General features: G+C 44.8%; 2 protein-coding genes across 2 annotated transcripts in view; one reads left to right on the top strand and one right to left on the bottom strand.

The window, feature by feature from the left end:
* The window catches only part of T265_10369 (hypothetical protein), a gene marked incomplete at both ends in the record, with an annotated part of 10122 nt that extends 4460 nt beyond the window's left edge, over positions 1-5662 (top strand). The window contains one exon of the mRNA XM_009176725.1: positions 5217-5662. Coding sequence (XP_009174989.1) covers positions 5217-5662 — 446 coding nt within the window. The remainder of the gene's footprint in view (positions 1-5216) is intronic.
* Positions 1232-14014, bottom strand: T265_15135 (hypothetical protein; the record flags this gene model as incomplete). The annotated part of the gene is made up of 6 exons (XM_009176724.1): positions 1232-1676; positions 4991-5451; positions 5909-6452; positions 8612-8891; positions 10236-10439; positions 13774-14014. The coding sequence occupies 6 exons, from the start codon at positions 14006-14008 to the stop codon at positions 1526-1528; spliced, it is 1875 nt and encodes a 624-aa protein (XP_009174988.1).
* Positions 14015-14531: the final 517 nt, after the last annotated feature.

Genomic DNA, 14531 nt, shown 5'->3' with positions numbered 1-14531 from the left:
CAGCGAACAAGCCAACGACCATCTACGCTACCTGAGCTACCGACATTCTCCTCTGTAGAAAAACAGGTGCTGATATTAGCGTAATACCTGTAACCGCTGCGGACTCCAAACTGACGCCCTCCCCACTCACATTGAGGGCGGCAAACGCCACTTGCATAAAAACGTATGGACAAAGAGCGCTAGACCTCAACCTCACGTAGCGTAGAGTATTCAAATGGTTTTTCATCATTGCAGACGTACATCAGCCTATTCTGGGAGCAGATTTTCTGACTCACCATGATAGTAGACTCATTCTGGGAGCAGATTTTCTGACTCACCATGACTTACTAGTAGACTCAAAGATCGCCCTTTCAGGACTGATCATTTAACCCTTTTTGAATTGGACTATTCCATCCCAGTATTCACCTTTAGCGAATAAACTATATGCAATGGATGAGAAGTATGCCCTTGCGACTCTGTAGTACCATGATTAGTCATTAGTTGACTGGATCTTCTTGAACGATCGTTCTTCCTGTAGTAGTTCTTTGCAGTAGATATGACTAGGAGCCTACACTTGTAAGCCATGGATGAAAGTAATCGGAGATGTTACATACTGACATCTCCTGATTGCACCCGACGTGTTAGTGTCCCATCTATGTGTTTACTACTGCAGACTTCTAAGCTTACTTAATACAGAAAGATTCGATGCCTCGACTTGTCAGTTGTCAACCAGTCCCTCTTTAACCACTTCTCATCACACAAGTCAACGTCGTTGGCTATCAGTTATCTGACCGAAGGGCCTTATGCTCCAACCCCTACGTACCTCACCTCCCCAATTCATGGGTGGACGAAATTGTGGCAGCTACAACCACTGTACGGTAGGTACGCGGTTCTCACAACTGATGAAGATGATTTCAGGTGACCAGGGGCATTACATCATGTTTGGAAGTAAGTCAGCCATTTGTAAAACTAGCATTTACATCCTATACGGTTCAAGCCGGTTTTTCGGGATATGTGCGAGAGGGAATCGGTCTAGCCGGATTGTCGAATAAACCGGATCCGGTAATGGATTGTGCAGTTAGTCAGTGCAACCAAAAGCCTCTTCCTCGAACACGAGTAAGTAGCCAAAACAACTCATTCAGTGTGACGAAAGCCTTATAGTATTTATTCTAAACAAATTGCACATGCTTTAATTCATCAGCCCCGATAGGGCAAGTTATTTCGTTAAAAGCTATAGACCGTTATCGTGTTAGAAAAAAGGTATAATACCAGCGGCGCTTGGTGGGGAGAAGATTAGAAAGACCATATTCAGGATTTGTGAATGAGGAACAATCGAACGAACAACAGTCAACGCGTATGCGTCCATGCTTCTGTCACAATTTTTTAAAGGTAACAAAAGTCATGGGGTAAAGGATTGAATGAGCAAAAGAACTTGGCGTTGGAGACAAGGCGAGTCACATCGGAGTGACATTACACAGGGTTGTTGAGCATGTGCGACACACATCCTGAGATTATGCTTGATTTATGTATGGGGGAAATCTGAGGGTCACTGACCAGACCGGCTGGAACGGATGTGGTCGGTTTGAGCTATCTGTCTGTCAGGTTGTGCTTCACTTTGTTCGGGTGTGTGACATACCACCGGTGTGTTTTGTACTTCTTGTCCTCGCGTTGAACTCATTTCAGACGCGCTTCTAGTACTGAAAGATTGATGGTGACGGAGGGAGTGCAAAGTTAATCTTGACGTTCCAGAAAGCTTGTGGTTACTTGTGGTGGAAGGAAAAATCATCAGGGTATTACTGATATCTAGTCGCAATGTCTTCATCTACTTCTGCGACCTTGTGGCTGGTACGCAAGGATTACGTCATCATCACTTTCAGTTATTTAAATTGTTTCTTATTGCTATATCCTAAGTGCGAGCAAATCGAATTGATGATCATCCGCTCATGATTTCTGGCTAGAAGGCCGTAGGTTCGAGATCCTCAGCTGGGGTTTCGTGAGATATGCGCTGTTGTTGATCCTCACGAAGGATGAAACAGTCATACAGCTCTGTTTTTCAGGAGACTGCATTCACTTACAGAATGTAAATATTCATTAACAACCCACAATTTTCCCTAACCTCTAGCGATCCTCCCACGTATATATCTGACTACAGAGGAGTATCTGTTAGGCTCTGAAAGTCGTTTCACCTTGTGTCCTTCTTCCAGACCTTGGTTTACAATGAACTATCCAGAAGTTCCCTACAGTCAGTGAAGTCAGTCACTGTCAACCCGTCTCTCATTTCCGCTCAATGGCGCAGATTTCGTAGTGGAATTCACACTGCAAGGTGCCGTAAGCCAATGCGCACACAATCAGTTTTCATCCAGACTGTAAGAGGACACAGCTTGTGAGATGTTAACAGTTCAGATCCATTTATCAGTCTCAGACTTAAATTCTACGTTTATGAGCAAAAGTCGTAGTAACAGAGAGTGGGCGTCGAATGTCACGTGAAATCATGTGACACAAGTCAGGATAGGGTCAGCAGATGACGCAAATCAATACTTTTTGTAAACATAGTGTTAGTTGCTGTGTTCTGATTGACGCCATTCCAACTTCGGGTTTTTGTTGCGCAGCAGAATCTTGGAGGGTAGGGAGGTGTCGACCATATGCCACGTCTCATTAATATGTTGCGTAATTAATGACCCTTAGTAATGTGTCGCTACCACCCTGTTTTCTACATGCTGAACGCCCTCCCCCCAGCAACGCTTTCCGGTAAATACTCAGTAATCCGCTGAGAAAGCAATCTATGTATGTTTCACTGCAACTGCAAGTGAGCTGACATTCGACACACGAGGTAGAGTGACGAGGCATACTGTTGGACTCAGTCTGAACTGCAAGCCCTGTGGTTGCAAAGATCAGGTATAATAAAGCAGCATGTGATTCAGCGCAGATTTGAGTTTTCGTCTTAGGTTGTTGGTAGTGTGGTCGTCCTTGAACGATGAGCATAGCAGGACTTATTTCTTCGAAGCAGCGCCAAGCATATCAGAGTGCATGTCTGGCTTACTGTGAAGGTTAGTTACCACTCTCTCACGTTCATTATCCTACTGCACAACAAAACCCCGAAGTTTACAGCATTTTGTGGAGTAATTTTACTAAAACCTAGCAATCAACACTCTTTTCACAAAAGTATTGACCCTATCCAAGGTTTTGTTATACATGTAAAATTTACTTTCGCGACCCATGAAAGCACGTGGGATGTACACATCTCACAATCTGTGTCTTTTGCTGTTTTGATGAAATAGGTAAAGATAACGCAATTTCTCAACAACCCGTCATTTCTGACCTCAAGGACGTAGTTCGCAGATGTCCAGTGGCCGTATATGAATAAAGGCATGAGAACCGCCTCACTTTGTAGATGTTGGACCTGGTCCCTTCGGTCCGAAGACCTCAACTGTCTTCCGATTTCGATCATCTAAATCTTCGAGTGGCAGGCATGATTCAGCTGCAAACGCACACAATGAAGCAACGCGCAAGCCAGTGGTTGGTAATGATTCAGAACTTTATGGTTGTACGGCAGTGAAGCATCAGTGCCAACACTGATGTTGCTGTCATTGATGATGATGATGATGAGAGCCAAGGGAGAAGCGGATAAAGCTGTTCGGCTTGGTATGATTAGGAACTTGGTTATACATGCCAAACCACTGTGTATCAAAGAAAGTACTGTTTTCCGCTCGAAATCCCTCTTGGAGAGAAGTTTGTCGGGGCAAGCTACGAAATAACAGCGTGAACTGAAGGTGATTGCCTTGAAGTGGAGCACCGTGAGACCACGGTGCTTTCCCAGCCCGGGTCCACGCTATCCTATTTTCATATACCTGGAAACCCTACGTGGGGTCGCAGATACACCAGCTGGCTAGCCAACGTCCGCCCGTCGTATGCTGGGCTTGTGCTAAGTGAAGTTTGCAGAAAATGTTGCATCAATTTCGCTGACGTAAACCATGGATTAAAGGGCTGTAAATGGGATCGTCTCAATAGTATCACAAAAACTGTAGGTTCTGACAACTCGGTTCACTTTGTACTCTATTTGACTTGTCCCCCTTCCTGTCTCGGTTACGATAACCTGGTGTTATTTTCACCCTCGTAGTTGTTACAGATAACTTGGCGAATACACACTAAAAAACACCATCAAGACTGAACAAGTCTACCTATTTTTTCGATCGTAAAAGAATACAATCGAATTACTCCAGATGGGGGCGAGAGAAATGGGTAGTTTAACGTATGTCTTTTAATTTCATCTGTATTTCCTTAAACGCGCATCCTGTCCGCCATATTAACGTATTGCGTTCGTGGTGCACTACATAATTGCCGTTCGTTGTGTTGCATTACCTTTTCACGTTTTCAAAGTCGACGGCTATGTTCGTCCCACAGTCGTACTTCACCTTCTCCCTCTAAAACCCCGTACATGTTACGATTAGATCACTGGTAGCAACCAAGTTTACCGTTAAGTCACGTATGGTGAGGTTCTGTGGCTAGTGTAAATATTGAACGTTAAGGTAGTTATTCGCTGACTAACACTTGGGGAGTACTTGAAGCGGTATATTTCGGTAAACTATGTCTGGAATATTATCTTCCTGCGTATTCCCACTTCCGCGCGTCCGATATATCGCATTTGTTTTTTTTCCTTGGGAATATTATTCATTTTAGTTGATTGGATTGCCTATCAGGATGCTTGTAATAATGGCATTCCAATGAAATGCCTCCCACATAAAAGTTACCAGAAGGATGCGATGAAGATCCTCAGCTGCCTTGAAATTTCACACTACTCTGGAAGTTTAACTTTACAGCGGTGGTGTCTCATCTAACCATTATTAAAATGTGGTTTTCATGCCTGCCAAATATGAATCAGAGCGTCCTTTTGAAAGAAACAGGGTGAGAAAGGTCTCTATTTGCTAAAGAAAAACGCCCCACAATGGATGATAGATTCCAACGGGCTGACTTGACAGATGGCCGATTACAAACGTTCCCTATACGCACTTACCGTAACTCTGTTGTCGGTTGCAGCGGATCCACTTCCCCATAGGTTCGAGAAACGATCACAATCCGCTCTACGCTGCTCTGGTTGGAACAGTCCTGCTGTCCACTCGTTATCGAGCCAAGGGAGGTGTACGACTCCGCGTTAAACTGCGGTCGAAATGTATCCGCTGAGTTTGGAGAGGTAAACTCTGGGCTAAGTGTGGCACATTTCTTTTCTTGCATTCGCTCAGGGTCCTCAATCAGCAGAGTGGTTGTAGTGGCATTCTGTCGTAGCGGAGCTGGCTCACCGTCCGAACTACTGACAGAGTCCCAAGATGCATCCTTTGAGTTTAGGCTGGGACTGGTACTCCTGTCCACCAGAGACACGAAGCTCACTGTACCTTTCGATTTCGCTTTACGCAGCGTTGCTTCTTCGGGAACATGCAGAGTGACGATGGATGGCATCGGTGAACGAATTCGATTCTCCTGTGTAACACAAAGGAGCAAAGATATGATGAATGAAAACAAGCGAAGCGCTTCCAAGATTGTGAGATTCCTACAGAAACAACCCCAGATCATCGTCTGTGTCCAGGATGTTGCATACCCGTGGAGTAGACTCATCCTACTCGTTATTGTGTATCACACCCAAAGTGAACCAAGATTCAAGCAAGCATTCCTGGATGCGAAACAAGGCTAACAACCACAGCTGTTCAGACATGTTTGAGGCATTCAGTTTTGTACCCACCTTTTTACACACGAATATATACAGTCAGATGAGTTTATTTTGCATGAACTGGGGAAGAATCAACGCCAACCAAAAGCACTGAAGGTGTTGTAACAAGTTCCAGCCAGTTCTATGCTGGTGTGTACGCATAACATCCGAAAAACAGTGTTGAATGAAAAAATCATGGAACGTATTGCTTAGTTATCACAAACAACTCACCACATCTTGCTGATAGGATGAAAGTCTCGACAGTGGTGGTGTGTTGGTCCGGCGGGTGGAATCCACCTGGTCACCGACAGACTGGTCAGCTGTCACAGGATAGATGTCTTCAGCTGATCTGTACGTTAAGTTATCTTGTATCGCCACCTTGCTTGGAGTGGCGTACTGAAATCCGACGCGATTATGGCCGGCTTCAACCATTTCGACCATGCCTGCGTTGTCCAGCTGGGTCTTGTATGATGGTCGTTGGCTCACAAACACGTTCGCCACACGATCCCATATACGCGCGCTTTTCGTGGTCTTGTCAGCAGAACTATTGTTAACAGGTTGAAGATAAGAATTTCCGACCTTAGTCAGGTCGTCGTCACTGCTCTTCCTCTTTAATCTTTTTCCTATGTTGAGTTGGCGCAGTCCGTTGACGTTGCTCGCATTAACACCGGCCTCACGACGTTCGGGTCTAATAAATATATCACGTACAGCTCTGAATTCGCCGCAGTTATTCAGATGTTCGTTCTCCAGTCGGAAAAAATTCCAGACGAATCGCCTGGCAACAAGAAGTTTGAGGCAGGTTAGACGAGTGAACAGAACAAACAACTTAGTGATAAAAACCTGTTGAGGTGAGCGACCACCACAGTTTTAACGACGGTGGTTTCTGTGCGCTGTCCTTTGGTTAAACGGTTAGTCTGTGTTATAATTTGTGACTACAGAACTATATTTCTTCAGCTAGTAACCGTGACATCCCTTCAAACATTATCGGCTCCGTCTCAAACCCAGATTGATCTGAGCATTAGTAGGGCCTGACTAGGTTGACCAAAATAGGTCTGGGCGATTCCATCTTCCAAGGTCATTTCCGAAAATGTTCTCTAGTGGAATCACAAAATAAAATTTCTCCTTAGAAATTGAGTTTATGTGTAGACTTTGATCGTTTTTATGGGACGAACCATGCAAACAAAAGGTCTCCAATGGTGAAAGAATGACGTGAATGTTATCAGGACTCATCAACGCCACACATGTAGAAAATCAGAGCGCAATAAGACTCTGATTTGCGCATTAGGTGCACCCAACCAAGCTAAAAGTTGAATTCAACTTGCCACTTCAGTGCTTTACATACCACATAGCTCTGACTATCTCACACCAGTGGACCGAAAATTTCGTTTACACGGTTCTTGAATCCTAAGACTCGTGAGAATTTTGTGGACGAATCGCCTCTTCTCCGTAGCTAAACAGTGTAGCATAAAAACAGAAAGATTCCGTTGAACCTATCTCGCTGATATCAGGATAACTCATACTGGAATGATAGGCAAAGTAGTATGCTCATTTCTGCTTGTGTGATAATTTCGAGGTTTCGGAAATCATTGTGAGAAATGATGACGTCTCAACAGATGAGGAATATACCAAAGAAGCTAGTCCCGATGCCAGTCGCTCACTACGAGAAACTCCACCTTCAGTTCCTGTTCCCATGATTTTAGTGCCCTAGCGATAGCAGTGTTGACCGGAGCAAATCACTTAGTTGAGTGACAGCCTTTAACTTATCTCCACAGCAACCAGCAAGACAGAATTTCGCTTCAGGGTGGAACACTTCTGCTAGCCACTGCTCTGTCCCGCACTATAGAGCTGAAGCGACGGACCGTGCTCACGCACAAGCAGAGTTGCGAGGAGACAAAAACTACGAAGTACCATAACTTGCATACGTGCGAAGCAAAAACACTGCCCATCAACCATGGGATGTTCAACTCCTGTCCGAATTTGATTCTCCATTAGGTATCATGAGATGAGCAATGATGATGAACTCCAGTCGATGCCCCTCGGATGTCTAACTTCGATCATTTCTTCAGGGTCCATTTTTAATCACAGGCTTCATAACAATCCAGAGGAGAACGAACGAGGTACTTGGGGATTTTGTGGCAGTGCGAATCCTCCTTAGAAGCAATAGACGAGAAAGATACGTTCGTATCTGTTCACATTTGTGGACAGCGGTCTATCCTGAATGCTGTGTGGTTTTCTTGACCAAACGAGAAATAATAAATTCTAAGCGTATGTGAATTTGCTTTAGTTGCTCCTTTCAAAGTATCCCGTTAAACACTGGCTGATGAGCTCAGCCAACTTTTGGTGGATGGCAACAGTGGGGGCGAGATGCTTCAAGTGGTTAGAGCGCGAATTTAATGACCGGAGGGTCCGTGGTTGGAACCCGACCTCTGCCTTTCGACTTCCCCTGTCTAGGTCTGGGCAACCTGGCAGTATCCCAGCCCTCGTGCAGCCTTCGGGTGGCATGGCAGCTAGGCGCCTAACCGAGGGATATTTCCGAACTTCAGCTACATTACTCATATCATCCAGACGGTGGATCTGTACTACGCAGTATACACACATAATTCTATCTCATACAGGGCCAAAATAGTACAAGCTCAATCATGAAAAGGTAATTTCCTGAGTTTTTTTCAAATAGGGTGTGCCTCTTGACTGAATGAATTGGACCGCAGCGGTGTGAACGATAGTCTTGGAAGACAGAAGTGTCTGTTTCAACACTGTGGCAACGAATCAGCATAGAACACACTTTTGTCCTGTCCCATAAACTCTCCATAGGTAGTGAAGACGTTTTTGTTGGCCCACAAACGCTTTGTTTGCTGAATGCTAAAGGAAAACAAGGTCATCGATGAACTTCAGGTAAGCCAGACTGAGCAAACAGTTCTGTGTGTCACAACTCACCTAAAGACCTCTAAAGTGGCGGATATTGTGGCCAGCATCTCCGGTGGGCACGCCAGAGTTTCTTCTATACCAATTCGTATGGCCCAGGAGAATCGGAGTATGAAATCCTCCACTATTGCAAAGTAGTAGTAGGCTCGGTATTGGTAGACTGTCTCTTCACGCAGTAGTCGATGGGGAGGCTGACAGTCTAATAAACCCCAATCCATTCGGATGTCCCAAGAATAGCTATAAGTTGACTGGATAATTCGGGCCAACAGATAACCTATTAGAGATGCGCTACCTGGATACGTAGAAAAAGAAATGGCCGGGTGAGTTTTAAACTGACTCAGAAGTTGACAGGCTGTTGGGAATGAGAATAGGAAAGGAAGGCCTTGCCAATGTTAAGTAGACATTCTAACTGCAATCAAGTGTGATGTGGCACTCGGGTGCCACCTATCCATCATCAGGGACAGCAAAATCAGTGTTGAAACCGACGCTTCACAACCGTATGACCACAAGGTTTTAACCATTAGACTTAAAGCCACAAAACTAAAAGAGGGACCCAACACCACCGTACCGCAAGCATTCTGGGATGCCTACGCCTCCAAATGCTCAATCAGACAATATGGAAAGAAACTGACAGCACAAAGCCACTGACAAGGCTGTTGGGAATGAGAATAGGAAAGGAAGGCCTTGCCAATGTTAAGTAGACATTCTAACTGCAATCAAGTGTGATGTGGCACTCGGGTGCCACCTATCCATCATCAGGGACAGCAAAATCAGTGTTGAAACCGACGCTTCACAACCGTATGACCACAAGGTTTTAACCATTAGACTTAAAGCCACAAAACTAAAAGAGGGACCCAACACCACCGTACCGCAAGCATTCTGGGATGCCTACGCCTCCAAATGCTCAATCAGACAATATGGAAAGAAACTGACAGCACAAACGCCACTGACAACAATTGGTCACCGCTTCTCAGAATGTCTCCAGTCAAGTATGGTGGGTTCACGGGGATGCCATCCTGACTGGTGCACCGCATCAACAACACCCAAACTCTTCATAATCTGTTTGCACCCTTCTGCCAAATCATACGCTGTTCACCCTCATTTTGAAAGAGACACGGACAACAACACTCGTCTCGGGAAGCAATGTTTCAGCATAGCCGAAATGTAACCCAGCCACCGCGGTCGATGATGCTGGATGTTCTCCGAAACCGAAGTACATGCTGCACAATCAAATACCCGGTTTTAATTGCCTCGTTACCAGTTCACTGATAGAAGTGAACAACAGCAGCGCTTCTGTGGTCATCTAACTTCATACTATTTTGTTGCTTGTGGTTTAAACAAGTGTACAGTTCACCTCTCATCATCGGGTCGGCCACTGACAGTTTCACCCTCAGTGCTACACTGCGCAGAAGCGTCAGAAGTATTCAAGGGCTCCAGCAAGCCATCAGGTTCGCATAAAAAATGATAGATGCTGTGCTGAAGATTAGCTTCAACAAGCACGAACAAACCACGCCGTGCCACAACTTTACCAACGAACTAGTAAATAATAGAATAGTAATTCAGATAAATCAGCTGATCAGCAAAATTGAATCGAATTACCGGGAACTAAATTGACGAGTGAGTACTTATGACTTACCCTTGCTCAACGCCCTCCATACAGTACATCCTTGGACAAGAAAAGTAGTGGAATACTTTCCGGCATTTATCACATGAGGTGACAACTTTTTCACCCGCATATCGCGGTACCGTCGAAGACATTGGGCAAAACGAAACCAGGCTGGGAGTGCTCGTAAAATCGGTTCCAGTCCAAACAGGAGACCAGAGCACTGGCAACTGGTATCTAGAATAGGAATTGAGAAGAAAGGCATTGGAGGAAGTGCGTTCACTTTCAGTTCCGCATGGAAGACGGTGTATCGGAAAAAATGGTACCAGTCTGGCTTATGATAACTATGGAACACAAAAGCCGTAACAGTGAGAACGAGCCAACGGCTACTGATTACCGGCCAAGTGTGCGATATTTGTGTTGTTGGGCGACCGCGGTAGTAAAGGACGTCTGTGATATTTAAACCATCCAACACAACGCTCTATCCCTATGGGACTGAACATTTTCCATTGGTAAGCGCTGTCTGAACTCCATAGGACTTGTTTGTTGCTCAATTACTGTTTGTGGACACGAACAGCTTTCCAGAGTCAACGCCGTTAGCCAAGTTTATCGCACAGTCATTTCCTTCTGGAGAACCTCACATGAAAGAATCGCTTCGAGAGAGCTCTTCGGAAAATAGTTTAACAGTGGACTAGGCCTCCTTGGACAACCCTAACCGTGCGTCCATGAAAAATGACATAGCGTGTTCCACGTATTGTATATATGTATACTTGTATATGTTTATAAGTATAGATAATATTTGTATAAACTGAAGAATAAAAGGATAAACTGAGCACAAAGTAAGTGATACTAAGCGGGACAAGAACCTCTCACTACGGGGAACGAATGAGGAAAATTTTGCCTCAAAAGCTCTGGCTCTATAGGGGCCTGAAAATGAGCGGGGGAGGAAACGTGAGGGTTTGATGCGCAGATATTCTTGCGTGTTACTGCCACCAGCACTGCGTAAGGGGAGGTAACTGGTCACGTCTGAGACAATCAGATCTCGCTTTCAGCGGGAACATCTCGCTGAAATTTCTACGGAATGTTAGGGAAAGCGGGTGAAAACACACATGCGTCGTCTGGTAACAGTACAATCCATTCTAGAAATGTACTGAGGATGCCCACAAGAAAGTGGGTGGTAGGTCAGTGGTGAGTGCGCTTTTTCGGATTGTTTGAGGACGAAATGTCTTTTATGAAATGACATAACCTACACACCAACATGTACATATATATGTCATGGGGCCGAAGGTCACAACTATGATATATTTCATGCAGTTAACCTTTGTGGTTTATGGGACAGTTATGCTTGAAGGATTCTCAGGCCGTCCACTCTGTCTCGGCTGAACACATTCCCACTGCCCTTGGGTTGATTTGTCTGCCGTGCGGCTGTCATGCGGCTTCTATGCTCTTTTAAAATAAGTGCCCGTTAGTTCTAAATGTGTTTCGCCAAAAGCCATTTTATTGGCATACTTCGTCAAGTCCATGAAATGAATAGAAGCGGTGACAAAATGACCCCTTGAGAAACGTCACAGTCGTTGGCAAGGATTTTTGCCAACATGTGACTGACATGAATATACTGCTCTTGGGCAATAAAGTGGTTGTGGAGGCATGGCATATCGCTCGAAGATACTGAGGTTGCATCAAGACACAAGCCGAAAGTGGCCTTCTCTGAAACGGACCTTTATTGAGATTGATCTCTTCAAAGCAGCATCGATCGCTAGGTGGACTCCCTATTGAAACTGTCTGACTGGTTGCACGATCGTCTGCACTAGGCTTTCATCGTGAGAAATGGGAACAGCATAAACACAGCGTCTAGGCCAGCGAACCACGAACCAGGACAGTAGAAAATGAGAGGCCAGAGATCGGGCATGTGAGACTATAAATAGGGCATTGTATGCACTATGTCACCCGATCACATGACCCTTGACATGCAGACATGATAGCTCTTAGTTTATCAATGTTAAGGGCGAAAAGAGTGTATCAAAAGGGACAGGCAATCGGGTACGCTTGGTGATTAAGAGTACCAGTTTCATTTCCATAAGCGATATACTGGCACATACCGACAATATGACTGTGTACCAACACAACCGCCAGGAAAGCACAAGGAAACCTGGTTTCACCGTAGATAAACAAAGCTGGTGACTTCTCGTCCCTTTTTTGAGGAGCTGCCTTATAAAGTGGTTCAAAATCCTTGCAGGGACCCGATATCTCCAGAGTGGAAAGATGCTATCGACACTATGTGAAGCTAATCAAAAGTGGTCTCCGATGACGGACTGTATTTCCCACACGAAGTCACACACCCGAATTTGTGGAATAAAATCTGGCTCGCTTTTTGCCGTAGGAGATCAATCGTTTCTGTCCTATTAGCCATGTGCAACTTGAGAAACCGGTTCGCTTATAGAATATGGTCCAAAACTGGAAATTATCAGTACTTGCCACACAGATCACCACACGCTAATGAAAGCTCCCGTGTAAGTGATGTTGACCAATGATGTACGGAGTCGGGTTTCGGAGCAATAGTGAAATAATAAAAATATAGGGCTCCCAGTGGATGGTGGCCTCTCATCAGGAACAGTTTATTCGGGTTCTGAACCAAGACAGCATATAAGGTACTGAACACAACCATGATGCAACCCTGGTTCCTCTTACTAATAGTGTAACCTAGATGTCTGGTGGCAGGTTACTGAGTCGTCCATTTTCTCATACGTTTATATGTTCAAAAAATCATCAGTGATTGAGATGGTAGTAGATTGTGGAATGAGCTGTCACGAGAGATTTTACGACCTCCAATTCCCTGGACAGAATTCTAGGCAGTTTCCTCCTAATTCGACAACTCAGCATGCTACGTCTCCCTCTCACAGCCGATCGTGTGGTTGTGCACACCCATTATTCCGATTATATGACTACCTTTCTAAAATGACCGGATATGTTTGACTTCTTCGGAGTCGCACTGGACAAGTAGCCCTTGCAACTGTGCAACCCGAGGAGGCCGTGCCCAAAACATTCGCCAACATATCTCCGTTCTCCGTACAATGAAGCCATCTTCTTCGTTTTCTATGGAACTTAACAGCAATAGTGATTTAAAAAACATTTTATTACAATCCAGCGTAGGCGCCCACTTTTTCGAGCGGCAATGAATCCTGTACTGCAGACAAAAAAAATCCAATTTTCCGACCAGCAGTAGAAAAATTCTTTACAGACGGTTACAAACTGTAGACTATAGATTGAACTGATAGGTAAGAAAACCGACTAACACCGCGGTTGATCAAAAGATTTTTCGACACCACGAAAAGAGGATGAACTTTGTCAGACGATAACTTACTCGGTAAAAAAGCTGAATCCAAGCAAACAAATTACTTCTTCAATTATCAACCGAACAAAAACGAACAGTGGAGAGCCGACCAGGTTTGGCAGTCACCTGATGTCTACCTATCAAATATGAGATTCCTAGAGTCAGGCTATTTAATACAAGTGATCCGCATTGCTGACGTACAGAAAAAGTGAACAAAACTTTCGAAATCAAAGTACTCACACTGAAAAGTATTGAAAGTATAAGCGCATTTTGGCACAGTGGGTTTCACAGTTCCGTTTGCGACGTTCAAGTCTGGTGGCAATGGGACGTACTTCAAACCATTAGACCAATCGACTTGTGATGTGTAAAAGCAGATGAAGAATGCTATCTCGGGAAACAAGAATGTCATGCTATTCAGCTGATCGCCAAGCCAGAAGTCGGCGAACTTCACCTCAAAGAACGGAGCCGAGGCCATTCGCCCCTGATTATGGAAGTGAGAAGAGAAATGACAAATGAGGAATGACGGCAAACAAATCGCTGATAAAGCCATTTCATTTGGCAAGTAGGAAATAACATAAGTCACCGGTAGTTTCATCCTATTTGAGTTTTCTTCAATCCAGTCTATCAATAAATTATGTGGGATGAAGATGTATTGTCGTACTGGGGTACTGGTCAACGCGCGAACTGATTGACCAGAGAGTCTGTGGTTCAAGCCCAAACCCGGCATCTCGGTGCCTTTTGTCTAGGCTTGGGTAAGCTTGGTCTACGTGCCTCCCCCGTGTGACGTGGCAGCTACGTAGTGAAAGAATGTTGCAGCTGAACTAAAGCCGATCGATTGATTACTGCGGCATGAGCAGTCAAGCAAATACTCTCAATACTGACGTCGCAATTAACATAAGTTGTTAATGTGTCTGGGGGTGTGAGTGCTTGCTGTGCTTGTAGCATAAGTGAATCACGGTAAACAAGCCATAAGACGTCAAAATATACCGGCATTAACT

This window comes from Opisthorchis viverrini (genome assembly GCF_000715545.1).
Source record: "Opisthorchis viverrini unplaced genomic scaffold opera_v5_377, whole genome shotgun sequence".
NCBI classification, from domain to species: Eukaryota; Metazoa; Platyhelminthes; class Trematoda; order Opisthorchiida; family Opisthorchiidae; genus Opisthorchis; species Opisthorchis viverrini.
Note: the sequence above shows the minus strand (reverse complement) of the source record. Positions and strands in the feature narration are given on the sequence as shown.